This window comes from Selaginella moellendorffii, unplaced genomic scaffold, assembly GCF_000143415.4.
Source record: "Selaginella moellendorffii unplaced genomic scaffold, v1.0 SELMOscaffold_16, whole genome shotgun sequence".
NCBI classification, from domain to species: Eukaryota; Viridiplantae; Streptophyta; class Lycopodiopsida; order Selaginellales; family Selaginellaceae; genus Selaginella; species Selaginella moellendorffii.
This window is the reverse complement of record NW_003314277.1, coordinates 2,055,317-2,079,263: the sequence shown is the minus strand read 5'-3', so window position 1 is coordinate 2,079,263 and position 23,947 is coordinate 2,055,317. Positions and strand designations below refer to the sequence as shown.

At 45.0% G+C, this 23,947-nt stretch overlaps 7 protein-coding genes across 11 annotated transcripts; 1 reads left to right on the top strand and 6 right to left on the bottom strand.

Annotated features, from left to right (window-relative positions):
• Positions 1 to 573: 573 nt before the first annotated feature.
• On the bottom strand, positions 574 to 2,057 carry LOC9642108. The gene is made up of 8 exons (XM_024675839.1): positions 1,882 to 2,057; positions 1,768 to 1,789; positions 1,633 to 1,689; positions 1,466 to 1,547; positions 1,295 to 1,390; positions 1,104 to 1,228; positions 996 to 1,014; positions 574 to 914 (listed from the first exon to the last, which is right to left on the bottom strand). Exons 1-8 carry the CDS (start codon positions 1,979 to 1,981, stop codon positions 693 to 695), a joined length of 723 nt encoding a protein of 240 aa, XP_024531607.1. The 5' UTR covers positions 1,982 to 2,057; the 3' UTR covers positions 574 to 692.
• LOC9642106 (pentatricopeptide repeat-containing protein At4g02750) lies at positions 2,045 to 4,081 on the bottom strand. 3 transcript variants are annotated; one of them, XM_002971107.2, is made up of 3 exons: positions 3,988 to 4,081; positions 3,850 to 3,914; positions 2,045 to 3,798 (listed from the first exon to the last, which is right to left on the bottom strand). In XM_002971107.2, exon 3 carries the CDS (start codon positions 3,609 to 3,611, stop codon positions 2,055 to 2,057), a length of 1,557 nt encoding a protein of 518 aa, XP_002971153.2. In that variant the 5' UTR covers positions 3,612 to 3,798; positions 3,850 to 3,914; positions 3,988 to 4,081; the 3' UTR covers positions 2,045 to 2,054. The 3 variants fall into 3 exon arrangements, with proteins under 3 accessions (XP_002971153.2, XP_024531598.1, XP_024531599.1); XM_024675830.1 differs by having other exon boundaries at positions 3,850 to 3,910; XM_024675831.1 differs by lacking the exon at positions 3,850 to 3,914 and having other exon boundaries at positions 2,045 to 3,849.
• Positions 4,082 to 13,370: 9,289 nt separating this feature from the next.
• Positions 13,371 to 14,466, bottom strand: LOC9642732 (ADP-ribosylation factor-related protein 1). Of its 2 annotated transcripts, none has more exons than XM_002971106.2 (6): positions 14,294 to 14,465; positions 14,065 to 14,205; positions 13,884 to 13,992; positions 13,744 to 13,805; positions 13,585 to 13,688; positions 13,371 to 13,522 (listed from the first exon to the last, which is right to left on the bottom strand). In XM_002971106.2, the coding sequence occupies exons 1-6, from the start codon at positions 14,384 to 14,386 to the stop codon at positions 13,420 to 13,422; spliced, it is 612 nt and encodes a 203-aa protein (XP_002971152.1). In that variant the 5' UTR covers positions 14,387 to 14,465; the 3' UTR covers positions 13,371 to 13,419. The 2 variants fall into 2 exon arrangements, with proteins under 2 accessions (XP_002971152.1, XP_024531608.1); XM_024675840.1 differs by having other exon boundaries at positions 13,433 to 13,533; positions 14,294 to 14,466.
• A 9-nt stretch (positions 14,467 to 14,475) lies between these two features.
• LOC9642105 (succinate dehydrogenase subunit 6, mitochondrial) lies at positions 14,476 to 15,333 on the top strand. 2 transcript variants are annotated; one of them, XM_024675843.1, is made up of 4 exons: positions 14,476 to 14,674; positions 14,729 to 14,831; positions 14,891 to 15,048; positions 15,147 to 15,333. In XM_024675843.1, the coding sequence occupies exons 1-3, from the start codon at positions 14,549 to 14,551 to the stop codon at positions 15,034 to 15,036; spliced, it is 375 nt and encodes a 124-aa protein (XP_024531611.1). In that variant the 5' UTR covers positions 14,476 to 14,548; the 3' UTR covers positions 15,037 to 15,048; positions 15,147 to 15,333. The 2 variants fall into 2 exon arrangements, with proteins under 2 accessions (XP_024531611.1, XP_002971344.1); XM_002971298.2 differs by lacking the exon at positions 15,147 to 15,333 and having other exon boundaries at positions 14,891 to 15,138.
• On the bottom strand, positions 15,141 to 16,814 carry LOC9642104 (pentatricopeptide repeat-containing protein At2g35030, mitochondrial). Its single transcript, XM_024675923.1, has one exon. The coding sequence runs from the start codon at positions 16,812 to 16,814 to the stop codon at positions 15,141 to 15,143; it is 1,674 nt and encodes a 557-aa protein (XP_024531691.1).
• Positions 16,815 to 20,142: 3,328 nt separating this feature from the next.
• On the bottom strand, positions 20,143 to 22,057 carry LOC9642103 (ribonuclease P protein subunit p25-like protein). The gene is made up of 8 exons (XM_002971104.2): positions 21,475 to 22,057; positions 21,325 to 21,405; positions 21,186 to 21,274; positions 21,039 to 21,113; positions 20,909 to 20,976; positions 20,791 to 20,850; positions 20,558 to 20,731; positions 20,143 to 20,494 (listed from the first exon to the last, which is right to left on the bottom strand). Exons 1-8 carry the CDS (start codon positions 21,595 to 21,597, stop codon positions 20,409 to 20,411), a joined length of 756 nt encoding a protein of 251 aa, XP_002971150.1. The 5' UTR covers positions 21,598 to 22,057; the 3' UTR covers positions 20,143 to 20,408.
• An 89-nt stretch (positions 22,058 to 22,146) lies between these two features.
• On the bottom strand, positions 22,147 to 23,775 carry LOC9642102. Its single transcript, XM_002971103.2, has 4 exons — positions 23,645 to 23,775; positions 23,306 to 23,562; positions 22,734 to 23,237; positions 22,147 to 22,383 (listed from the first exon to the last, which is right to left on the bottom strand). The coding sequence occupies exons 1-4, from the start codon at positions 23,742 to 23,744 to the stop codon at positions 22,291 to 22,293; spliced, it is 954 nt and encodes a 317-aa protein (XP_002971149.1). The 5' UTR covers positions 23,745 to 23,775; the 3' UTR covers positions 22,147 to 22,290.
• Between the last annotated feature and the right edge of the window lie 172 nt (positions 23,776 to 23,947).

The window sequence follows — 23,947 nt, the reverse complement described above, 5'->3', positions numbered from 1 at the left end:
TGAAAACGAAGTGCATCGTGTGGCGCCAAGTGTCGGGCGAGATTCGCTCACACGGTGGTAAGGAAATTCGAATTTGGTGACACTGGGTCAAAGAACATTAATACAGATTCTATCATACCATGTTGCTATGATCGGAGAAACATTGTGGAATGAATCTTCCACTATTCCTCCTAACAAACACAAGTCAATGCAAACATCTATTTTGTTAGTTTGCGACAAATTTAACTGGCCACTATCAGCGCACTAACGCAACCCCACATCACAATCCACAAGAGTCCATACTTTCAGTATCCGAGAGAAAAGAAGAGAATCTATCAATAGAATAATCATCCCTCCCAAAACGACGTCTTCCCTCCATTCCTAAAAGCACGCCTTTTGGTTTTGAATTTCAAACTTTTGCATGGCGCGCGCGCCGTGGCGGCCGTACAGCGACAAAACCAAAGCGCGAATATCCTCTGCCATGCTCCCCAAAATTCCGAGGAAAGTTTTAAACTCCGCATGAACGAACAAAGGTGGCGGCGTGTGTGAGTGGATTTCTCCAAAAAGCACGCGAGCTTTTGGACGGACAATAGGTCTTTCAAACTGGACAATAGGAAAAAGCCATCTTCCATAGAGCAAATAGCTCGAAAAACTCTCCATGAACGAACAAAGTGTCCGCGAAAATCCAGTCTTTGTGAGTGTTTGATCGAGAGCTAAGCGCGCGGAGGATAGCCTGGAGGAGGATACCCAGTGGGAGGATAGCCCGCCGGGTATGGCTGGCCGTAAGCTTGCGTCGGCGCTGGAGGGAAGTAGCCGGCGGATGGAGGAACTGGCTGATCGATCCGGGACATCATCTGGAATGCTGGAGCTTGCATTGGACGCTCGACGGGGCCGAATTTTCCGTCCCACTTGTCCATCTCGACTTTGTGCTGTGTCTGTGGAAGAACAAAACAAAATATACAAACGAACTTGTCAACCATTGTCACGGGCTCGGTTGGAAGTTTTGTGCGTCTTACCTGCATACACGCGCACACCCTGCAAGAACAAAAGAAAAGAAGAAAAAGAAAAAGATCCCGTGATGAGATTGGAAGAAAAGACCAAAAGGAGTGCTCGGAAGAACTTACGTGCAGTAGACGCCGTCCGAGATGCAGTAGAGGATATTGGCAGCCTCGTAGAGATCCTCGCTGCCAGCGATGGCCGCAACCAGCGAGAAGATGCACGAAAGCTGCTGCAAGCAAAACATAAACCCCTGTGATCCAGAAAGGCAATCGTAAGTTTCATGAAGAACGAAACATATGATGTTAAGACTCCATACGATGATGAAGTTGTCGCATTTCGTGTTCTGGAGGTTATACTCGTCCTGTAGCAAGTAGCGTGTGGACTGGACGGAGTTTGGGAAGAACAGCATCACCTGATACAAGTTTTTGCGTTTTTGGTTTTTAGAAACAACAAGGATCATAAGTCTGGAAATGAAATTCTTGACTACCTCAGCGCAGAGACAAAGTTCCGGACAGCTTTGCTCGCCGCAGCTGCCACTGCAAGGCATATATCCAGCGCAGCATACGTATCTACAGTGATCAAAAGGGAGAAAAAATAGTTTAGAAAAAAAAATTCATAGAAAAGAGAAACCACGCGGAAAAAAAACGATCGTGCCTGGACATGTCGTTGTGAAGGGCCCGCTTTCTCAAGAGATAAGAAGCACACGGTGCACTGTAGAGAAGATCAAAGAAACAAAAAAAAAAGGGATCGATCCAAGAATCGAGGAAGAGAGATCTTTATAAATCTCACCAGAAGGCGGCAAAGCAGCAAACTGGAAGCGAAATCACGGCCAAATATCAGCGAAGAACCAGCATTTGAAAGTAGAAAAGAGCGAAGCGAGAAAGAATCGATCGAAAAACTTACATGGACAATCGTTGAGAGTGGAATGCGTGAGATCGGTGTGCCAGAGGTTGCGGTAGGTGTTCCGCACCTCCATCTTATCGATGAGCGATTGCCTCCACATCTTGGAAGATGACGGGCGCGCGCTTCGTCGATCGAGTCAATCGCCCACAAACCCTAACACCAATGGTGGAACCCTAGCGGGGAATATTCGAACCTGGAAGAGCGCCATAGAGCAAGACGTACGAGGAGCCTGTTCTAGCGTCGAGATCCAAGACCTTCTTGGCCGCGCGCGCCGCCAGCATCGATTCGCCGTGGAATCGACACGCCCCCAGCAGCGTCTTCCACTGGATCCCCTCGCGATGGATCATCGGCATGCCGCGGACGAGATCCTCGGCCCTGGAGAGCTGCCCGGCGCGCGCGAGGAGATCCACCACGCACGCGTAGTGATTCTCGCGCGGCGCCATGGCGTAGTCGTCGATCATCGCCAGGAAGAAGAGGATTCCGTCCTCGAGCAATCCGCCGTGGCTGCAAGCGCTGAGGATGCTCACGAACGTCTTCTCCCCTGGGATGAAACCCTCGAGCGCCATCGCCCGGAAGAAACCCTTAGCGCCATCGCTGTGGCCGATTCTGGCCAGCGCCGCGACGAGCTCCGTCCAGGACACGATCGTGCGCTCCGGCATCGCCACGAAGATCGCCGCCGCGGCATCAAGGTCGCCACAGCAGCAGTACATTTCGATCACGGCATTCGCGACGATCGAATCGGAGAGAAGCCCTCGCCTCGCGACCTCCCCGTGGAGAATCTTGCCCTGGGGACGATCCGTGACACTCGCGCACGCATCCAGCAAGCTCGTGAATGTGATCTCGTCCGCCACGAGATCCATCGCGCAATAGAGCCGCAGCGCTTCATAGCCCTGATCGCTCGCGACGTATGCCTTGATCATCAAATTCCAGGTCGCGACGCTCCTCTCTTTCATCCTATCGAAGATTTTTCTCGCTTCTAGCAGATGCCCATTCAAGGCATATGCTCCTACCATGATATTCCACGAGACTAGATTCCATTCCGGAATCCTGTCAAAGAGGCTTCTTGCCCAGTCGACCATTCCGCCGGAAGAGTAGGCCGATAGCATCAGATTCCACGACGTGATGTTGTGCTCGGGCATCCGATCAAACAGGCATTCCGCCCCGGAATGGTCACCTTCCTGGACATACGCCGTGAGCATGCAATTCCAAGATACCACGTTCCTCTCCAGCATCGAATCAAATATTCTCTTAGATTCCTCTATTTCCCCATTCTGGAAGTACGCTGTGACCAAAGAGTTCCATGAGATTACGTTCGGCTCGGGCATTCTGTCAAAGATTTTCTTTGCTCTTTCAAGATGCCCGAGGAGGGCATATGCCGAGATCATCGTATTCCACGACACGGAATCTCTCTCCGGCATCCCCTCGAAAAGATTCCTGGCATCGTCGAGATTCCCACTGCCAGCAAATGCCGCAATGAGGATATTCCAGGTGAAAACATTGCGGTGTGGCATCTTCTGGAACAGGAGGTGGGCTTCGTCAACGCTGCCACATCGGCCGTACATCTGGATGAGGAGATTGCAGAGGAACACATCCTGGCCGTCCCTTGCGATCTGTGAGTGGAGCTGCCGGCCAAGAGAGAGGCATCGAGGGCCATTGCACTGCCCCAGAAGAAACGCATATGCCTGTTTCGTTGGATCTGATGCTCTGATTTTGATATGTTTTTCTGTCATTCACATTTTTATCATTTGAAACAAAAGCTTTTTTATACGAAATTATGTCTTGCGAGGATCACGACTTAATCCTAGTTCTTTCAAGGACTTGAGGTACTGCTTCATGAGCGAGATTTTACTGTGGGTGAGGTGATCAAGGTAGTCCCATGTGTAGATTCCAGTGTTATGGAGATCATCAAATGTGATCCTACCATGTAAGAATTCTTTAGATCGCCCAACAAAGAATTAACTGAGATACCTGATAGCATAGTTTCCAATGGGGTCAATTGACATGATGCCAACATGCCTCCTTCCAGAAACTATCTAGAGTTTCAAGGGAAAACGATGATTTTTCAAGAGAAAGAGGAAACTATATAAGAGAAAGAAAAAAACGAACCTTGGATCTTCTCTTGCTATCAGCAGCTGGACTGTAGACTCGCAAGTACTCGGCAGACATTTGAAATTTCTGCCCATCGTCGAATTCGATCTCTGCCTGGCAAGAGTTGTTTAAGAAAACCACTCAAAGAAAGTTTCTTGCCTGGTGCGGATTTGGGACACGAACATTGATGACGGATCTCCCTCTCTTTCCCGAGAGAGCGAGCTGCCTCAACCACGCGCTAGCAAACACCATAAAATCACTTGGAAAATACTGAAGCGTTGCCCTAACCTTGAGCCTAAATGTATTTATAACACATTAGTTAACGCTCAGTTCGTTCTGTAGAAGGTACAAACAGTCAGAAGTTGCAATGAGAAAATGCTGAGGATTTGTGGAACACTACACTTGGCCAGAGTAAAAGATTTCTAAAGAAGTTGGAAAGCTAAGTTCGGAATGAGCTCCATTAGTTAACTCTACCCCCTTTGAGGCTATGCTACTCCAGGACCAGTCCATAATTACAATTCCATCCAATTCTGAACACACGTCACACACAAATTGCATGGATGACGATGAATTGGTATTGTGTAGGTACTTGGTTTTTGAATATTTACCTCTTATTTATTTATCATATCTTTCTTATTAGACTATAACAAAGTTGAGAATGGCCACACCACATGCTTATTGGATTTTAGTTACCAATATGAAGTGTTTACTATCCATGTGTGCCTAAATGAGGAACATGGGACCTAAACTACGATACTCCCTTAATCCCTCCTTGACCATCCCCATCTCCTTCCATCTCATGTAGCCACCCGCTGTAATTGGCTGCCTGTGCCTTGTCCCATTCATGCCATGTCTTCTCCAGATGCATTTTAGCATATACAAGTTGGTGTTTTGAAAATCACAATGGAATTACTATCAACGTGAATTTTGTAGAGTGCCAAACTCTATTGCTAGGGGTGGGGCAAGGGGTTCCAAATGTATAGTATGGTATTATGTAGAATGGGTATAGTTTAGTTTAACTCCCGTTTGTGTATTTGTCCTTATTTTGCGTCTAACTTGGGTCTAACCCCAAGTTCCACACCATGCTAGTTGGTGGAGTATTTATATCCTTATGTTATGCCAAAATAGCACCAAACTCCATTTAGCGCTGTTTTACATGTTAGTTTTAGTATTAAAATGTTGGATGCTTTAGGACTATTCCTATGTCACTTTATGCTCCTATCCCTTCGTTCCTTGGGTTGAATGTTCAAGAGTTATTCCGTTTTCCAATTCCTTCACTTCTTGGCTCCATACTTAGGAGTTTGGCTCTATACCTTTATTTAGTGGCTGACACTTGAGTTCTACTCTATTGTCATTGGACATATGGCATATGGCATGTGGCATGAGACACATGGCATATGGAGGGTTTAAGTTTAGCTTTCTGGTTATTTTTATGGTAAATCACTATAGGAAAAAGGGTGAAAACCATATGTGCTACAACTAAATTCACATTTGTGCTAGCAACTTCAAGCTTTATAGGGTGATATTCGACACTAGGAATACTTAGATGTTAGTGAAGAGCATCATTATCTAATTTAAACTAAACACAAAAATGCTACCTCGATTCCTTTAGTGAGTTATCTTCTTATGGACACTAGGTCCAAGTAGGAGTTTTTAAATTTATTTCACTCTATCTTTAAATCTTGAGTCTTTACCCTAGATTATTCTCTATAGGTATTTGCCAATACCACTAGGTTCTTATATTGTTTATGTAAAGTTACTATAAATTAATTAAACCAATTCATCCCAAAGATTACATTAAATTTTGCCATATCTAAAATGGTGAAATCCATATTCACTTTTCATGTCCCCACTTCAACTCTTGTTTGTCAAAGCATGTCATTGGTGCTTTGGTTACCTTAAACAAACTTTATAGTCCTTAGTTCTCCCAACTGCTACACTATTAGTCCAACTTGCTAAACTATATTTGTAACCATAAAATTGTTTAAAACATCCCTATCAATAACATGTAAGAAGTTAAAAAGAATAACTCAAAAGACAATCTATAAAAGTTCAAATATAAAAGGAAAAGTTTCATGAACAAGAACACACCTCTTTTTTTAATTGGTTAAGGGTCTTGGGATGCTTGAGGTTAAGTATCTTTAAGTTTGAGTAGTATTGAGTTATATTACTTATTAGTTTTAGGTATGACTTTGTTGGTTGGCTATAGAAATCATAATGAATTGTAAGAAAAAATAAAATAAAAAAATGACTTGAAAAATGATTTATAAGAGTTTAAATATAAAGGGAAAGAACCTATGAACAAAAATGCACCCCGTTTTTGAATTAGTTAAGGGTTTTAGATACTTAAGTTTTAGTAGTATTGAGTTAGGTGACCTCTCAGAAATTCTAAATTCAGGAGCTTATATAAGGATCTACCTCTAAACTTCCTACAAAAGGATAGTTAATGTTGTAAGTGACTTTCTATCAAAATTGTTTGTATGATGAATAATTTTAAGCTAGTGATTAGATCATATACTTTACTTTGGACTTCAGCAAACTTAATAGCTATATTGATCCTAACTTTATTTGGGTAAGGACATTTTCTCGAAAAGTATTTAAACTTGCTGCAATTGAAATATATATTATTCTTTACGTTGCTAGTGGATTTGGTTTATTTATTAGTGGGTTTGTCCTTTTTGACCTAATTCCCTTATGTACTTACTTTCTTATTATTAAATTTACCTTTCTAAAACTTTGAAGACTCATTTTTAAAGAAATTCTTTTTGAATCCCCCCTTTCTATATATCCTTCTTGGTTTAGATTCTTTGTTAAATGTGGATCCAAACACAATTGAGTTCCCTTTTCATACTATGAGTTGTCATCAAAATACACTTTAATCTTAAAAGCCACATCCAATAATTCTTTATAGTTACATCACTTATGGAACACATCTATGTCACTCATATTTGTAGCAAGGATCCTTTTGGCTATGAATGCATTTATATACTCTTGAATAATTCCTTTCTACCTCAATTTACAATTTATCCCTTAGATACAAAGTAGCATTTGGAGGAATATAAATTACTCTAATCCTTGCCTTTATCACTTATTAAGTAGCTATTGGTCCTTTATTGACTTTTCTTGTTTTTCACCAAGACTTAACATTATCCACTAAGTATGGTTTTGCAAATAGGATTTTTATCAAAGTTTTTAACTGTAATATTCAGAAGTTGCATATCATATAACCAATCTTCCATTACTTTATAATCAACCACTCCCTTTAAGACTAGTAGAAGCTTTTTGGTTTGTACTTATAAATTTTTTGTGGGATAAACTCTATTTTAGTTTGCTCAACATTTTTCGGTTTTGCCTCAGTACTCACTAAAAGGTCTACACTTTCTACATTGTTAGCATCTATTGTCTTTTGTTTTTTATTTAGGTTTTTGTCATTCTAATTTACTTATAAAGGTCTTTAGTAGAGCATTGGTTTGTGCCAATTGTTCTTTGAAAGTATCCAATCAAGCCTTGGAAAACCACACTTTACCACCAAATTCACCTTTAGAAGTCTTTTCATTGAAATCCTCCTCATGTAGGGATTTTTCATCCACTACTTCTTAATTGATTAAAGGTTCCATCTCCACAAGTGGTTTAGTTTCCACATTTATTGGGTTATGCTTTACTTTAGTCATCTCCTAGTGATCTGCCTCTATCCTTTGTTAAAACTGAGAAAAAAATTTATATACCAAATTATAAGTTATAAATTTTTCTTTTTTAATTTATCAGCTTATTTCATTCATTCAACCATCTTAACCCTTAGTCTTAGTTAACTTCTCTTACCAATGTAATCTAAAAATTTTCATTTTCCATTTTATCAGCTTACTTAATTTATTCGACCCCATTTGCCTTGGCTTTAGTTAAGTTCCCTTGCCAAGGTTTATGTATATTGTATTAGCTCTTATTTGAATTTACTTGGGTTTAGCTACTCATTGCACAACCAACGAAATGTAGCTATCCAATTTAAATGAGCTGAGTAGCAAATTGAGTTAATCTTGTTGTAAATAAAACTACTTAGTAGAGGTTGAGCTTTGGCTTTTTTTTAAAAAGTGATGTAATTATGAATAATACTAGCTTTGTAAAAGGAATAATTAATGGTCAATATTAGAATTGTTAGTTCTTTGTTAGATTTGAGTTGAAATTAAATTGATTATTGATGATTTTTATTATACTTGCTATGATATGAGTCTTGATATAGATAGATAGATTCATAAAGAATTAATTTAATAATCACTTATTGAGTATATTTTCATTGTTTTTGGTTTTTGAATTGATGCAAATATGTTTTTCATTAGCTTTTACATTATGAAATTTTCCTTATGGATGTGTCAAATTTTTTTTTGGGTTGTGCCATGAATTCTTCTTTGGCATTGAAGCTAATTACTATGAAATTTGTGATTATTGTTATGCAAAACTTAGCTATAGATTTGTTTGAGTTCTAGAAATTATTAGTGATGATTGATCATCATTTATAATAGTTAATTATCTTTGTTAAAGGTTTTTTCTTGATTATTATTTGTAATAAATGATTTGCCATTCTTCAAGATAATAAACTATTCATGAACAATAATTATTATAGTGCACTCTATCTCTCTGTTTTTAAACCAATTGAAAAGAGGGCAATTACTTGATAAAAAAAACTCTTACTAGCTATTTTATCCTTATATATCCCTTAGTATTCAAAAGATCCACGGTGATAATATGTTTAAATATCATTCTATAATCACACTCGCTCCCCCTTTTAGAGATATCAATGTTTTTATTGCCTATTGACAAATAACCTTTATTGAGCCAAGGGGAATTAGCATCTTCATTTCTACACTAAATTTATTAATCTTTTCATTATATAAATTAGTTATTCCATATGAGACAATTAATCATTCACCTGTATTGCAATCTTATGGTGAATCCTTTCATCCATAGATGCCTTATAAAATGAAAGACATAGCCCAATATATATGACTTTAATTTTAAAGGTAAGAATATATCTCACCCAATGGTATTTTATATTGTATATAGCCACTAATCAATGAAAATATAACTTGTGCCATTTGCTTTAATACCACATGTAATGCACTTTATTTTTTCTTTTTAAATGAACTAAAAAAGGGGCAATTGCTTGATGAGAAAGCCTTTAATGGCTATTTTAACCCCATATATCCTCTAAGATTCCAAAAATTCACAATGATAATATATCCAAATTTCATTCCAAATCACATGAGACAATTATACATTTCTCTTGATGGGGTGATTGATAATCTTTGGTAATGATTTGTTATCTTATTTGATAACTTTGGCTTATTACCTTACCATATTTTCTTTGTAATTTGCTTTGGATTGGTCTTTGGGTTGAGATATTGATAAGATATTGCTAACATTTGGTTGAGCAATTTTGGTTTCTTAGTATTATTGTATTCACGTCTATTCCAATTAGCTAGTGCAAAGATTAGCATACAATAAGTATTTGTTAACTATTATGACATTCATTTTAGTATGTTGGTTATAACTACAGTTGGTTTTTATAAACTAGGATGTTTTTTTTTTAGGTGATACATTCAAAAGCATTTTTTTTATTTAGCTAATAATTATATTTTTGGAGTTATCTTTTGTAAGTTGTTTAGCATGCTATTTATATCATTTGATAGTTTATCTTTATCATTTTTTATAATGGTATACAAGCTATTAAATGTTATTGGATGGTTAATCCTATATCTTTATATTTTTATAATATTAGTGGTTCCTATCCTATCCTACTTTATTAGATGTTAACATATTTAGAATACTTTTGTGTTTTAATATAAGATTTCTTTATTGATAATTTGTTGTCTTTAAGAATTTTTTTTATGACTTTGATATTATCCATTATATTCATCTTTGGTTTTGGTCGATATAAGTAAATTAGTTTCAGGACTTCATGTGTTGGGGAGTGAGGGATCCCCAACTATGCCTCAACGGTTAACACTCTACTCATGCTCTAGGTGCATCTCTAAAACTCCATCTCCTTACCCTCCCTGTAGCACACTTGAATTTGGAGCCAAACTCTAAGCCTATTGCACTACGAAATGAGGGTCTAATATAATTCCATAAGCAATAACTCCCCATATCCAGCACTTGCATGCAAAAAGGTGGCAGATAGTGTTTAGCATGATTATAGTATACCGGTGGCCTAATGTGAAGAAGAGGGTACTCCATTGACTAGAGCAGTGTGGAGCTTGGGCTTAGACCCAAGCCGAACAATAGAAAAAAGAGCGACACAGTCCAGCGAGAGCTAAACTAATGTCTCAGGTGGTCGGACATGCGTTCTAACCATAGTTTGGAACCAATCTGTAGCGCATGTGATCATGGGACTCTTTCATCAAGCAATTGCCCCTTTTTCAGTTGGCTTAAGGGGAGAAAGATAAAATGTGCTACATGTGGTATCAGAGCAAATGGCACAAGTTTGATTCCCATTGATTAGTGGCTACTTAAAAATATAATATACCCTTGAGCAAGGTCTATTCCTACCCCTAAATTTGAAATCGTATGTATTGAGCATTCATACATACGTCCTTCCTTTTATGTGGAGTATCTACGTACGAAGGTATCCACCGTGGGACTGTGGTACGGGTGGATGACTATGCCTCACATGGAATAGCTGATTTACACAATGGAAGGATTGTGTGAGACACAAAATCCCTAGGCCCCAAAGTGGAGCCAAAAGGGTGCCACGTGGTAGTGGCCAAAGCGAAAGCTAAACGAGCGTAACACGTTTGGACTAAAAGCTTCGACTTGAAAAGGTCGAGAGTGGGAGTGGAACTCCCAACGAAGTGCTCGAAGAATGAGCACGAAGCGAGCCTTAAGCGAGGCTCCAAAAAGGGACCCAAAAGGACCAACACATGACATGTGGAAGTGTCCGAGAAGGACCCCAAGATGGAGTCCGAGATGGACCCGAGATGGAGTCCGAGATGGACCCGAGATGGAGTCTGAGATGGAGTCCGAGATGGACCTGAGATGGAGTCCGAGATGGAGTCCGAGATGGACCCGAGATGGAGTCCGAGATGGACCTGAGATGGAGTCCAAGATGGAGTCTGAGATGGACCCGAGATGGAGTCCGAGATGGAGTCCGAGATGGACCCGAGATGGAGTCCGAGATGGAGTCCGAGATGGATCCGAGATGGAGTCTGAGATGGACCCGAGACTGAGGCCGAGAACGAGTCTGAGTCCAAAACCGGGACCGAGACCGAGTCCGAGTCCAAGTCCAAATACTAATACAGGCAGTTGGGTGAAAGCCCAAAGCGATCGTCCCCCCGGGGGGGGGGCCTGCGAGGGGTTCCAAAAGTATAGTAGGGAGAGTGTAAGGGTTGGAGCCCAGTGGAGCCAATTTGGCCAGGAAAGGCCAGTTTGGCCCAAGAAAGGCCAGTTGGGCCCAGGAAGGCCATACCCAGTGTTGGGTGATGAGCTGAACACTAGGAAGTCCAAGACTAGAGTGAATACGGACCGACAAGCGGGGTAGCTTGGTGAAGTGTTCAAGAGCCGGCTCTAGCTCCCCCGGAAGATCGAATGGTCAATGCTCCCAGTCCAAGTGTGGGTGGTGGCACTACCTACTTGGATACCAGGCGTGGCTCAACAGAACCTCGCTCTAAGCCCATGGCTAGAGCACCCAAAGGCGGAAGGCGGGGAGAGTACCCATGAGGCCTGCGTAGGGCCACGGTGTTCCGAAATGGTGTCCCAAAGTCCCAGACTGTGGAAAGGAAGAGGAGTAGCCCTCTGGTGTGGTGACCAAGAACACAGTCACACAATGAGGAAGTCCTAGAGGATAGTGGGACTTAGTGGTCGAGCCGGTGGGCCTTGATCCGGTGGTGGTGTTGGCGAACACAGCCAAGGACAAAAAGGGACTTGATGAGGACCGGAACGGAGATATTGGGGAAGGTTATTCCCCATGTCTGTAGGCATCCTAAGGATGTTAAGGAGTGGATCTGGGATGATCACTCATGGACGGATGACCCAGTCTTTGAGAGACGGGATTGGAATGCAGGTGGTGTTGGACCACCAGTGTGACCAAGGTAAATGGGCATGGCCTTAGCGTAACGGGCCGATACGTCAGTGGTACCTTGGGGTGTCGATCATGGGATCGGACACGTGGAGCACTTGGACTAAGTGCAAAGGCTGAGTGGCGTGGATGCCATTCGCGGGGCTAGCAAGCCCCAAGTTCTGAATGGGACTTATGAAGTTTGTGAATGAGACTCCTCAAAGTGGTCGGAGGTGCAGTTAAGTGACTAAAGTAGAATGGAAAAATTAGTCACTTACAGATTGGTAGATTTAGTGCGAAAATGGAGGTGCTGGTTCCTCTTGGCTCAATAAGGGTTGTAATTAATAGTCAATAAAGACATTGACATCTATAAAGGGGGGGGGGGGGGGGTGAATGTAGCGCATGTGATCATGGGGATATACTGTCACCGTGGATCCTTGGAACCTTGGGGGATAAATGAGGATAAAATAACCATTAAGGGCTCTTTTATCAAGCAATTGCCCCTTTTCCAGTTGGCTTAATGGAAGAGAGATAAGGTGCACTACACAACCCTCCTATGGATTGAATCTGTGCATCGAAGTGCCAAAGTCAGTCTACCAAAACTGACTTAAGTATTAACGAACGAGAGAAGTGAAACTTTGATTTATAGAAAGATATTACTTTATTGATTTGCAAGATTTATTACAAGATTTACAAAAGCTAGTCTTTATTATAATTTTCATACTCTATGACAGACTTACAAGCATATATAAGATTCCTAAAAGGCTCCCAAGTTGATTCATAAGTTGGGTAACCTTTCCATTTAACGCAATATTCCTTCATACGATCCCGTCTCCAGAACCAAGAATCCAAGATAATTTCAGCTTCATACTCAGGTTCACCATCTGCAACTTTTGGTGGTGGACGAATTTCCCTTGGACATGCAACATTTATAGTGTAAGGAGCCAATAATTTGGTATGAAATACATTATGAACATTGGATATTTCTGCAGGAAAATCCAACTGATAGGATATATCACTAATTTGTTTCAAAACCTAGGGTCTAACATATTTTGGTAACAGCTTCTGAAACAAAGATCCCTTAATATTCAAGGTCTGGGAAGATAGCCACACCTGATCTCCTACTTGATAGGATACATCCTGACGATACTGATCTTTATCATGTTGATACTTATCTTGAGCTTTGCTTATTGCCTCAGTAGCTCTAAGCCAACCTTGATGTAATTGCTTCGCATAAGTTGTAATGGCCGAGACCAACACTTCTATACACTCACAAATCATTAAAATAGTGCCAAAATATTTAAACATATTCTAAATATATCCATTATCCCATATTGCACCCAAACTTGCCTCAGACTAACTCACAATCCTGATACCAATAACTTATTTTCAGATAAGAATTTTTTTTACACAACCACATTAATATCTGAGTGCTGCCTAAGCATCTCTGAACGCTTGCTTCGCTTCATCTCTTCAACAAGCCACATTACCCCGTCTCTGATGCCAGTCCTGAGACAGAGCTTTCGACGTGATAAAAGAAAACAAATCATGCAAAGAGATCAAAGGTGTACCCATCATAAGCAGAGATTTCTTTCACAAACGAAGGTCTCTCGTCGATTTCTTTCAAGTCCAAGAATGTGGTGAGTTCTTCCGCTGTTACAGCTCCTTGTACGTCCTGGACAGCAGGAAGAACTTAGAAGAAAATCGAACAAAAGTATGTAGGCACTTGCCTGTTTGTTGGCAAAAATGAGCAATGGTGCGTCTTGCAAATCCTTGTGCCTCAGAGCTTTCTCTACAACATAACGAAAGAAAAATCCTTCTAAGAAAGAAAGAATGGAAAGGGAACGAAGAAAGCTTATATATAACGTACCAAGAGCAGACTTTGCGTCGTCAAATCGAGCATGGTTTGCAGCATCCACGACGAAAACAATCGCATGAGCTTCTTCGAAATATTTCTCCCAGATCGTGCGCAAGCCTAGCTGCATTTCACACGAAAAATCACATCCAAGCAGATAAACAATGCGAAAACCAAAGTTCTTCGCGACACCGACCTGTCCTCCTAGATCCCAAAAAATAAGCTTCGACTTGTAAGCTTCCACACGGCCGATATTGAGGCCGACAGTAGGGACGATTCGATCCGGCGGGAGGCCCTCGAAATCCGAGTAGATAGTCTTAAGCTTCTCCAGCAATGTCTAGATCGCGAAAGAAGCAAAGAATTCAGCTCAGATTCGAGATCGCGAGCACGACAAGTGAAAGAATCAGGGTTCTAGGAGAGCTTACAGTCTTCCCCGCCTTGTCAATGCCGAGGATCAAAACGTGGAACTCCGCCTTGCTGAAGAGATACTTCCACAATCCATACAAGAGCGAGAACATCCTGTCTCGCACCTCGATCGATCGATCGCTTCGCGGAGCTCCCAACCTAAGCCATGGCTACCGTATAAGAAATGCTAGATTTTGCGCCCACGGGGCCCAAATTTGCCCTAAACTTTGCCCTAGAAGTAAAAAGAAAGCGACATTAGGGTTCTTGGAGGGAGGATGGATGTGCTCAAGGATCCCTTCCGCGATCTCAAGGAAGTGCTGCTCAGGGCGAAATCGCTGCCGCCATACACCAAGAAGGATGTGGATACGTTCATCGCCTCGGATCCAGTCTACGGGCCTCAGGTAAGATTTTTCGATCGAAATGCCACCGATTCTACCCCGATCGATCCTCCGCAGCTCCGAAAGATGAATGACGCGAAGCTATTCTGCTACGCCGGCACTGCCGGAGGCGCTGTTGGAACTGGATTCATGTCTCACGCGCTCGGCAAGCAACCACGAAGTAAAGTTATCCTTCGATGGAAAAATTGATTCATTGGTGTTCTATCTTTTTCTCCGCAGTCACTGCAATGGCGATTCTTGGAGGGGGATTCGTCGGCATGGCGCTGGGAGGCGAGCTAGCAAACTTCGCGCTGGGTCTTTACAAATTCAAGCGAACGGAGCCAAAGAAGAAGTTCCTCGATTGGTGGGAGAAGCAAAACCGATGAGAGGCATCGGAGGTATGAAGCTAGTTCTCTCGATCGAACTTGCTTTCTCTTTTCTTTTCTTCTCTTACGTCGAATAATGCTGGACATACTTTTCTTGTCTTTGATCACAGCTCCAATAAGTTTCTTCGCGTACTTTGTAGGATCTCGCGAGTTAGAACATAAGCTGCGCCATTGCTCTCGTCCAGCTCGATCATTTCGCTCTCGTGGACAGTGCTGCCACTGCTGGGACCTCGGATCAAACAGGTGAAATCCTGGATCTTTGGAACAAAAGGCATGGTCTGGACGAGTTCTTTGGCTTCGACAAAGTGTCCAGCTCTAGACAGAAGATCAACCATGCAGCTAAAGTGTTCCTTGCGAACATCAAAGCCGTGATCCAGTCTCATCGATCGAAAGTAGCTCAAGCCTCGATCAACGTCGCCGGCATGGCTACAACCGAGAAGAACACACAGGAAGGAAGCTCCGGTCGGCTGGAAGCCATGGAGTAGCATCGCCCAGTAAAGCTCCAGCGTCTTTTCGATATGCCCTCTTTGAGCATACATAACAGGCACTGCGTTCCACGAGCTGGAATCTCTCTCGGGCATTGTGGCGAATATCCGCCCAGCGTCTTGGAGGTCGCCCGTGTGAGCGAGGACGGTGTTCCACGTCACCACGTCCACATCAGGCATTGGCGCTATCGTGGCAAACTGGTTCAGCTGCCCCGCGTGCGCGAATGTCGCCAGCATGGCGTTCCACGTCACAGTGCTCGCGACGGGCATGCCACGGAACAGGCACTGGGCGGTATCCAGGTGGCCGTTCCGTCCATACGCCGCCAGCATGGCGGTCCAAGTCACGACGTTGGCGGCAGGGATGGAACCGAAGACGTGCCTCGCGTCTTCCAGCAGCCCGTTGCGCGCGAATGCCGCGAGCATTGCCGTGCACGAAACCACGTCCCATTCCGGCATGGAATCGAAGATTCGTCGCGCGGCGTCGATAAATCCGCGCTGCGCGAGCGCCGCGATGATCAGATTGCACGCCGCGAGGTCGCGTTGGGGCATGGAATCGAACAGGGCTTTCGCCGCGCCCAAATCCCCGGCCGCGGCAAATGCCGAGATTAGGGCTGTCCACGTCACGGGGTCCCTCGCAGGCATGGACTCGAACATACACGTGGCGGCCTCCAAGTGGCCGGCAGTGACGTGGGCACACAGCATGGCGTTCCATGTCACGATGCTCGCGCACGGCAGGGAATCAAACAGTGCCTTGGCGGAATCAAAATCCCCGTTACGCGAGAAGGCCGTCAAGACGGCGTTGGCGGCGACGAGGTCGTGCTCTTCCATGTCGCGGAAAAGGCTAAGGCACTCTTTCACATTCCCGCGCCGGCCGTGGGCGGCGATGGCGCTCGTCAGCGACGATCGGCTCCACTCCGGCATGGAATCGAAGAGCTCGAGCAGGGAATCGAGGTGCCCCACCCGGGCATACGCATCCAGCAGCGAATTCATGGCGATCACGTCCCAGCACGGCATCGCGGCGAAGATGGCTCGCGATTCCTCTAGATCGCCGGCGGTGGCGTAGGCGCGCAACATTGTGGTCCAGGACACAATGTCCCTGTCGCCCATGCGATCAAACAGTGCCTTGGCGTCGCGCGAATGCCCTAGCCGGGCGAATGCCGCGAGAATCAAGTTCCCGCAGTACGGCTCGCACTCCGCCGGCGATCGCGACTCCTCGCAATAGATCCTTGCGGCGCGATCCAGCTCCCCGCGATCGATACACGATTGGATGAGTGGGGCTGCGCTGCCGGGCATTCCCTTCCACAAGAACAAGAACCCAACCAGAGCCGTCGGATCCGCTGAGATCTACGGTGGATAAGTACTGCCAAGAAAAGCCGTTGGATTGATTAAAATCTAGGGTCAAGATTGCCTAAGAACAAAAACTTAGTTACTAGGAGCTCTATCGTACGGCTATCCCGTACGGAACGTGAATCCTGGCCATCCGATTTGCGCACGCTCCAATCAGTTCTTGCAAGAGATGGGCGTCTTGCTGTGGCAATTTCTTCTTCTTCGCCTCCTCTCCACACGATTCCAGCGAGGAATTGGAATGTGGCTGGTGCGCTGCCACCAGTGGAGCTGCTGGCGCTGGCTCTGGATCGACAATGGCTCTGGGAATCGCTGGAGAAATCGCGGCGGGAGCGATCGATTTGGGTGCCAGAGGAGAAAGAGGGGCGATTGGTTTGATGGCGGGAGGAGCCGCGGGGGCGATAGCAAGAGGAGATTTCTCGACGATTGGCAAGGCCGCGCATGAAATCGCCGGTGCAACCACACTGATTTCCTCCTTGCGCTCGGCGGTTTTCGCGATTTTCTCCTCGGATTTGGGGCGGACGATCTGGAGCACAAGACGCCCCTGCTCCCGGAATTTGTGAACGAAGACGATCTGATCGCTGGGAATTTTCACCTCCTGGAGGACGAACCTCCCATTGCTGCGCACCGCCTGGAGCCGGACGCCCCGCACCATCTCATCCGGGCAGCAATCGCTCTTCGTGTTGACGAACTGGACAGCCATCGGCATCGGCGGGGGGAATTTCCTATCCCGCGCGCTGCTGATCGGCGCGCGCCGGGAGGAATCGACGCAGGAGTCGAGCGAGCGAATCAATTCCATCGCTGGAGGATGAGATAAGAGAGTAGAGAGGTCGATCGATCGACCGCAAAGCGTGTGAAGGAACAGAGAAGCGCGCTTCTACTGGAAATGGGAGGAGGAAAAAAATATGGTGATGCTGTGGATGAAAAGGGGAGGGGGGGTTTCTTTATATACAGGTTTCTCTGCCGTTAATCTAAGCCCATTTGGGGTTAGGTTAAGCTAAGCTAAAGTAACGAACGCCCGCCAAGTTATTTTTAAAAAATTTGTGCATTTCGCGTTGAGGGTGTGCGACGTGAAGTCATATCTCTAACGCCCCATCTTATCCACAACGGTTTCGTGGTTAGAATTTTCACCCGCGAAGTGAAAAATATGGGATTTAACCGCAGAATTTTGTGGAATTTACTGGGATCCATATGAATTAAATATTATTAAACGAGGGTACCGGATGTCACGACACAGTGATGGATGCCGCGGAATATCCACTACATGAACGGGACATGTTGTAGAATCCATGCCTTGGATTCAAAAAAACCTCGAAACCCAAAGTTGTGCTCCCCATTTTCTTAAAGGCAAACAGGATCTTTGAGCTCTTTCTTTTCTGTATTTAATTCAAATATTCAAATTGGGGTTTTTTGAGAAAACATGTCCTCTCGACGTGTCGCTGTTTTGTCCCCGGGAAATCGGATCGTCGCATTCATCAGGTTTTTGCGCACTCGCCTGAATTTGACTCGCATAAAAATCTCAAGATCCGACCCTCCACTCAAGAGTGCAGCGGCAGATTCCAGATTTGGAGCTTCTCCACAGTTTATACGATGCTAAAGTTCCAATTGTAAGGCCCTCCCCCACTACCAAAGGTGTGTGTTCTGCAAACACACCTATAGTTTTGCCCCGGGGCGGGGCGATACCTTTGGTGCTTTTTCTCCCTTTCCAGTGCAGTATTGTCTGATGTGAGACCTGCATTCTTTTTTTTTCCTGCATATTATATTTGTATCTATTATTATATCAACATTTATATTGTATTCTTTCCCAGCAACTAGAACTGCATCCATCTGGGTGTTCCCAATTCCTGTGCAAATGTTTTTGGGGCGGAGCTTTAGCATATTCAGAACAACTGGATGCTGCTTCATGCTTCAAAGTGGGCTTGTAAAGAGCCAATTGTCTTCCCCGACTGTGCTGTGGCATCATCATCATCATTGTTCCTATTATTATTATTGTTCAACTATTATTATAATTATTATAATAATTGATTTGTCTTGTAAAGAAGATGCTTTACTTTGCAAAGATGCCCCCATGCCAGGGCCCCCCCAACAACAAAGGAGGCCTGGCTAGTGGCTCTCAAGAACTGTTCCCCGCCTCCGCCAGCTTTTCCAGTGGCACCGCCCTAATCCACGTCGGAAGAAGATTGGGATTTCTCTGTCGGCCACACTGCCCACGATCGAAGACAGAATGCGTTGTGGAGTGCATCAAAACTTGTGGCAGGCCCGGTTGAGAAAGCCAACATTTGGTCCTCTCTGTGCAAGCTTTATCCCAATTTCACACCATCAAACCACTAACATGGCAACTATACATGTGACACACCATGTGTGCCGTTTCTTACAAATATCCACCCAAAAAATTGCACAAAGATTTTATACATGTACAAAATCTGTACTTGATTAGATTAATTTATATTTGCATCTACAGTGCCTTAGATCTTTCAACAAGTAATACTAAAATATCTGAGATTTTTACGTACCTATAGTTGGTTGACCTCGTCTTGGCATTTTGAGGTTTGGTTCATTCCACCACCCATGTTGCATCTCATGTGGCGTTAACTTCACGCATCCAAGATGGGAATGAAATGGATGAATGCGAGGGTTACATTGCAGAGCTCTTTTGGAACGATTCAAGTTATAGGCGCAAAAGCAGTGGGATTTCTTTCTGTCTTTACTCTCTTGTGGATCCAATCCAACCAGCAAAACTATAATACCGACCGGATCACGGACTCTGGCCTGCTTAGGAAACTGTGATGTGTGTCGTGAAGAGAAGAATATATTAAGAATTTCCACTTTTCTTGCTGTTGGAGACAATCACCATTGAAACTCGATCACATGAGTCGTCAGTGTCAGAGAAAACTTGAGTCTGAGAAGCGTGAACATGGTTCAAAGATCCCCTTTTTTGGCGCAGAGCCTCTTTGAAAGTGACATTTTAGATGCCGCAAGTTAGTCGCGACAAAACAAACAAAAGCAGGCCATGGGAGAGGAGAAAAGATGCCCTTTTGAGTTGGGAGGAGCTGGCCTGCAAAGAGGCCCAATAGTTTTCTTGTTTCCTTTCTTCTGTTCCTTTGACAAATGCAAGCGTTGATCCATCACCCATCACTAGTAGTTATCTTTTGGCGTTTTTTTTGTATTCCTTTGACAAATGCGGTGATCCATGTAGTCAACCCCGCCTTCTTGATGCTTCTAAGTTCCTTTTCAATGTTGGGGAGAAGATTCGATGGTTTCTAAGTTGTGGCGAATATTCGAGTGTAAAATATACCTTTGTTTGTGGTTCCAGACAAAAGCACACACGCATATAAGGAACAGTAGATTCTCTCCCACTCTCTCTCTCTCTCATGAGCAGCCAAAAACAAAACCAAGACGAACGAAAACACGAGCATTCTCCCAAGAGAGTTGCGACGAGTCGATCGATCGAATCGCCAAACTCTCACGAAAATCCAACTCTCTCCCTTTTCTTTTTCACTTCTCTCGCTCTCCCTCGGTCAACCACGGCTATGGACATACCAGCTATTCCACCGGGGCTTCCTCTCCAGCTTGAGCATCACCGCGGCCGCCACCTCTTCCCCGACCCCTCACTTTCATCTGACCACGGCCTGCCAAAGAAGAAAAGAGTGATGTGAGATATAACTTTCCTTAGCTTCGAAACACTCTTCTACCTCTTCCACGGGGAGCTTCAGAGTTTTCTTCGTAGCCAGCAGCACCGTCTGAGACGTAGTCGGTCCCGCGGCCACGGCCCCGGCCACGTCCTCGGCCCCAACCTCTTCCACGCCCGCGTCCTCGAGCTTCACCGGCGGGATACTCAGCAGCTGGGGCTATACCATTCCCAGATTCTAAGCAAAAAAACAGAAAAGAACTTTCATCTCATAATCGTGACTAATCTAATTCATACCTCTTCCTCGGCCTCCCCGTCCACGACCACGGCCACGGCCCCTTCCACGCGGTGGTGCGTCTATACAATGCAGGAGAAAGATCAATATATAGACAGCAAGAAAAGTCCAGCATCATACCTGCGGCTTCAACATAGTCGAAATCTATGTTTGGTTTCACTTGATCCGGGGAGAGTGGAGGCTGATACCTGTGATTTAAAAAATTGCAATGCTTACAGCCAATGTTACAGGGATAAGGTGGTTTTCATACCCGATGTTGGCAGTATCCAGCTCCTTCGTAGAAAGCGTGATGGTGATCATTGAAACGTGCCGAGTGGTTTCTAGCCTGCAAAAGAGAGAATAAGAACTTTTCAGACTTCGCAAAAAAAGTAGCATGGAAAAGCTGCGCTACACTTACGTTGTCAGGCCCTCTTCAAGTGGCTCCCAAACATCCGTGATATCAGTGGAGCCGATGAAAGTGATCTGATGCAGACCGGCAATCCTTCGCTGGAAATGGAATATATATTACAAAAAGAACACAGGATAATACTACAAACCTTGATGATCTCGGCGATGTTAACGGTCTTGTTGATAGCACGACCCATGGCCTTCAAGACGATTTCAGAGGCTCCCTTGTCCTGTAAAGAATGGAGCACAACCATGAAAAGGAATATAAAGAATAAAAAGAGAGATCTATCTATCCATACCTGGAGAAGGTTGGTCGCGTAAGTGATGTAGTTCCTCATCTTTCCCTGGGTGGTAATGCGAATCTCATTCTCGCTAATTGGAGTCTCGGGACGAGGTTTCTCCACTCGCTGGTAGCGATCCATATCTAAAAGGCGGGAGACTTACGAAAAAAAAAAACGAAAGAAAGGACGAAAAAACAAAGAAAAACGAATGCCAAAATGCGGAAAAAGAATCAAAAGAATCGTAGCCGCTGTAACTTTTCTTCTTCACTCAACCAAAAAAAAAAAACGGGGCAATGTAGGATAAAGGAACACAAAACGGTGGGAAAAAAAGAGGAGAAAAAAAAAGAAGAACGCGAGCTGGGGAAAGTGGCACTCGAATGAAAAGCGTGGAACACACAGGCCACGGATTGACAAACCCTAAAACGCCCAAATCGCAGTGGAGGAATGCCCTGGCTGCGCTACGCTCTTTCCAACCTTGCCTTTTCGTCGCGCGCGCTTCGTCCGCCCCGTGCTAATTGCGGCTTTCGTGACGGCGCGAAGGGAGATCTTTTCCCAGCTCTCTCTCTCCTGCTCGCCCTAAAACGTACGGACGATTTAACTCAACGCCGGTACGGCTAGATCATGGCGTCGCGTTGGTCACACCTGGATGGCTGGATTCTTTGCACGAGATCGTGCCACGTAGCCCGCTCGTTCTATGTCGCTTTCTTAATTCCCCATTTATATGTAATACGAACGAACGAGGCCAACAATGCGATGCATGGAGGAAGAAGAAATCTCTTCTCTCTTCTTTGTTTCTCTTTGAACTCTTTTTTGATCGCCTCGGTCGACTCAAGCTCAAACCGCGCTCGCTTTGATCACTGGCACTCTCCTCCGACCCGAGACCGTCTCCTTCAATCGAGCGATCTGGAAGAGAAGCTGGCTGATTTTCTGGAAGCCAAAAAGTGCGTGTGTTAAGATTGGATCTTCTCGAGCGAAAGTGATCCATCACAGGCAAGGAATCAGCAAGCAAACAAAGAAAGTGAAAACACTGAAGCTTCCAGCGCAAAAAGAGAAAATGCGATGCTCGCTGCTAAGAAAAGGAAAAGCAAAGTGCTACCGTAAGATCGCAAACGATCATTGAATCGGAAAAGCAAAGCGCATGCTCGATTCTCGGTGCTCATGCGAAAAACGAAACCAATGATACCAGCCCAAGAACAAGAACTATGCAAAGCAAACCCAGGAATCAAGGAAAGGAGCTTCTAGAAACAAAAAAAATCCAAAGTTTTGAGTGGAAGTACCTCGTCCTTGTAGCAAAGCTGCAAGCGCATCTGGTGGTTTTGCCAGCGCTCGTGCTGCCATCGTTGCCCAATGATCACGAGTCCCACCAGCGCCGCAGCAATCGTGAGAGACCACAGCGTACTCGCCCTCCGGATATAACTCGCAATCTTCTTCTTCCAGCTTCCCCCTATCCTCCCATCCTCTTCTTCTCCAATTCCAAAACCACCACCACCCTCCTCGCCAATCGCCTCGCCCTCCTCCTGTTCTTCCGGTCTCAACACATTCCCGTGAAGATCCGATGGAACCAAAGCGCTAAATCCCGACTCCGACACAATCTCGCGATGCAAACTCGCCAGGGATGATGCCTCCTCTCCTGTCCCTGTCTGGAGGTCTCCTCCCTCGGCAATCCCACCCTCCCTCTTCTCGGATTCTAGGACGGACGAGATGAGCGTCGATAGCAAATCCAAATCGTGCTGCTGCTGCTGCTGCTGCTGCCTGTGATGCTGCTCCTGCTGCCCGGATTCCTGCCGTTCATCAATCACCCGTGACGGCTCAATCCAATCCTTCACCGAGGAGGACGGCGGTTCCCTACCTCGTGAAGATTCTTCCTCCTCCACTGCCTTGGATTCTTGCGCGCATGCTTGCGCCGCCGGCGGGAGAAGGAAGTGCTGGGGAAGAACAGTGATGCCGGCCTCATGCATCTGGACGTCGCAATTCGAGTCGGATAATCCGGAGTCGGGATCCGATGCCACGACCTCCCAGCTTCGGCTGCCACACACGCTCTCCTCCTCCTCGCTGTCGCTGTTGCGGCCGGGATCCATAGCCGGCTCCTTCGAATTCCAAGAAACCCTGGAAATCGGGAGCCAGAGAAGAGAGAAATTTTCACCGATTTCTCGCGCTGCGCCCGGAAAAAGAACGCGAAAATTCTTACCTAGCAGTGGCAGCGCCTCGTCGATCCTCCGCTTTTCGCTCTGGAATCCATGCGCATTGCTCGAGACGGTAGAACTAAGCGCCAAAGGGCAAACAAGCATTAACCAGTAATCCCAAATAATCAACACGTGTCGGAGCGCGAGTGGTGCACGTCCGGCGACGCCTGTGGACCGAAGGACGCGATGCATATGGCAAGCGTGCCCATCTGGGATGGAACCACGTGCCTAGTCTTGCTCCGCTGGATCTCAGATCTTTATACTTGACGGTATAGATTCCCTGGCGAATGGACCAAGATTGATGTAAA

Coding starts and splice junctions, on each gene's coding strand:
- LOC9642106 (XM_002971107.2), bottom strand. CDS start 3,611: ATGACAGAAAAACATATCAAAATCAGAGCATCAGATCCAACGAAACAG.
- LOC9642103 (XM_002971104.2), bottom strand. CDS start 21,597: ATGGATCGCTACCAGCGAGTGGAGAAACCTCGTCCCGAGACTCCAATT. Junction 21,406..21,474: donor ACGCGACCAACCTTCTCCAG/GTATGGATAGAT, acceptor CATTCTTTACAG/GACAAGGGAGCCTCTGAAAT. Junction 21,275..21,324: donor ACATCGCCGAGATCATCAAG/GTTTGTAGTATT, acceptor TTCCATTTCCAG/CGAAGGATTGCCGGTCTGCA.
- LOC9642732 (XM_002971106.2), bottom strand. CDS start 14,386: ATGTTCTCGCTCTTGTATGGATTGTGGAAGTATCTCTTCAGCAAGGCG. Junction 13,993..14,064: donor TTTGGGATCTAGGAGGACAG/GTCGGTGTCGCG, acceptor TGTGAAATGCAG/CTAGGCTTGCGCACGATCTG. Junction 13,806..13,883: donor CGACGCAAAGTCTGCTCTTG/GTACGTTATATA, acceptor GTTATGTTGTAG/AGAAAGCTCTGAGGCACAAG.
- LOC9642108 (XM_024675839.1), bottom strand. CDS start 1,981: ATGTGGAGGCAATCGCTCATCGATAAGATGGAGGTGCGGAACACCTAC. Junction 1,690..1,767: donor TGCTGCTTTGCCGCCTTCTG/GTGAGATTTATA, acceptor TCTTCTCTACAG/TGCACCGTGTGCTTCTTATC. Junction 1,391..1,465: donor AACTTTGTCTCTGCGCTGAG/GTAGTCAAGAAT, acceptor AACTTGTATCAG/GTGATGCTGTTCTTCCCAAA.
- LOC9642104 (XM_024675923.1), bottom strand. CDS start 16,814: ATGCCCGGCAGCGCAGCCCCACTCATCCAATCGTGTATCGATCGCGGG.
- LOC9642105 (XM_024675843.1), top strand. CDS start 14,549: ATGGATGTGCTCAAGGATCCCTTCCGCGATCTCAAGGAAGTGCTGCTC. Junction 14,675..14,728: donor ATCCAGTCTACGGGCCTCAG/GTAAGATTTTTC, acceptor GATCCTCCGCAG/CTCCGAAAGATGAATGACGC. Junction 14,832..14,890: donor GCTCGGCAAGCAACCACGAA/GTAAAGTTATCC, acceptor TTTTCTCCGCAG/TCACTGCAATGGCGATTCTT.
- LOC9642102 (XM_002971103.2), bottom strand. CDS start 23,744: ATGCTTGTTTGCCCTTTGGCGCTTAGTTCTACCGTCTCGAGCAATGCG. Junction 23,563..23,644: donor CGAGGCGCTGCCACTGCTAG/GTAAGAATTTTC, acceptor CCCGATTTCCAG/GGTTTCTTGGAATTCGAAGG. Junction 23,238..23,305: donor GGAGGAAGAATCTTCACGAG/GTAGGGAACCGC, acceptor GATGAACGGCAG/GAATCCGGGCAGCAGGAGCA.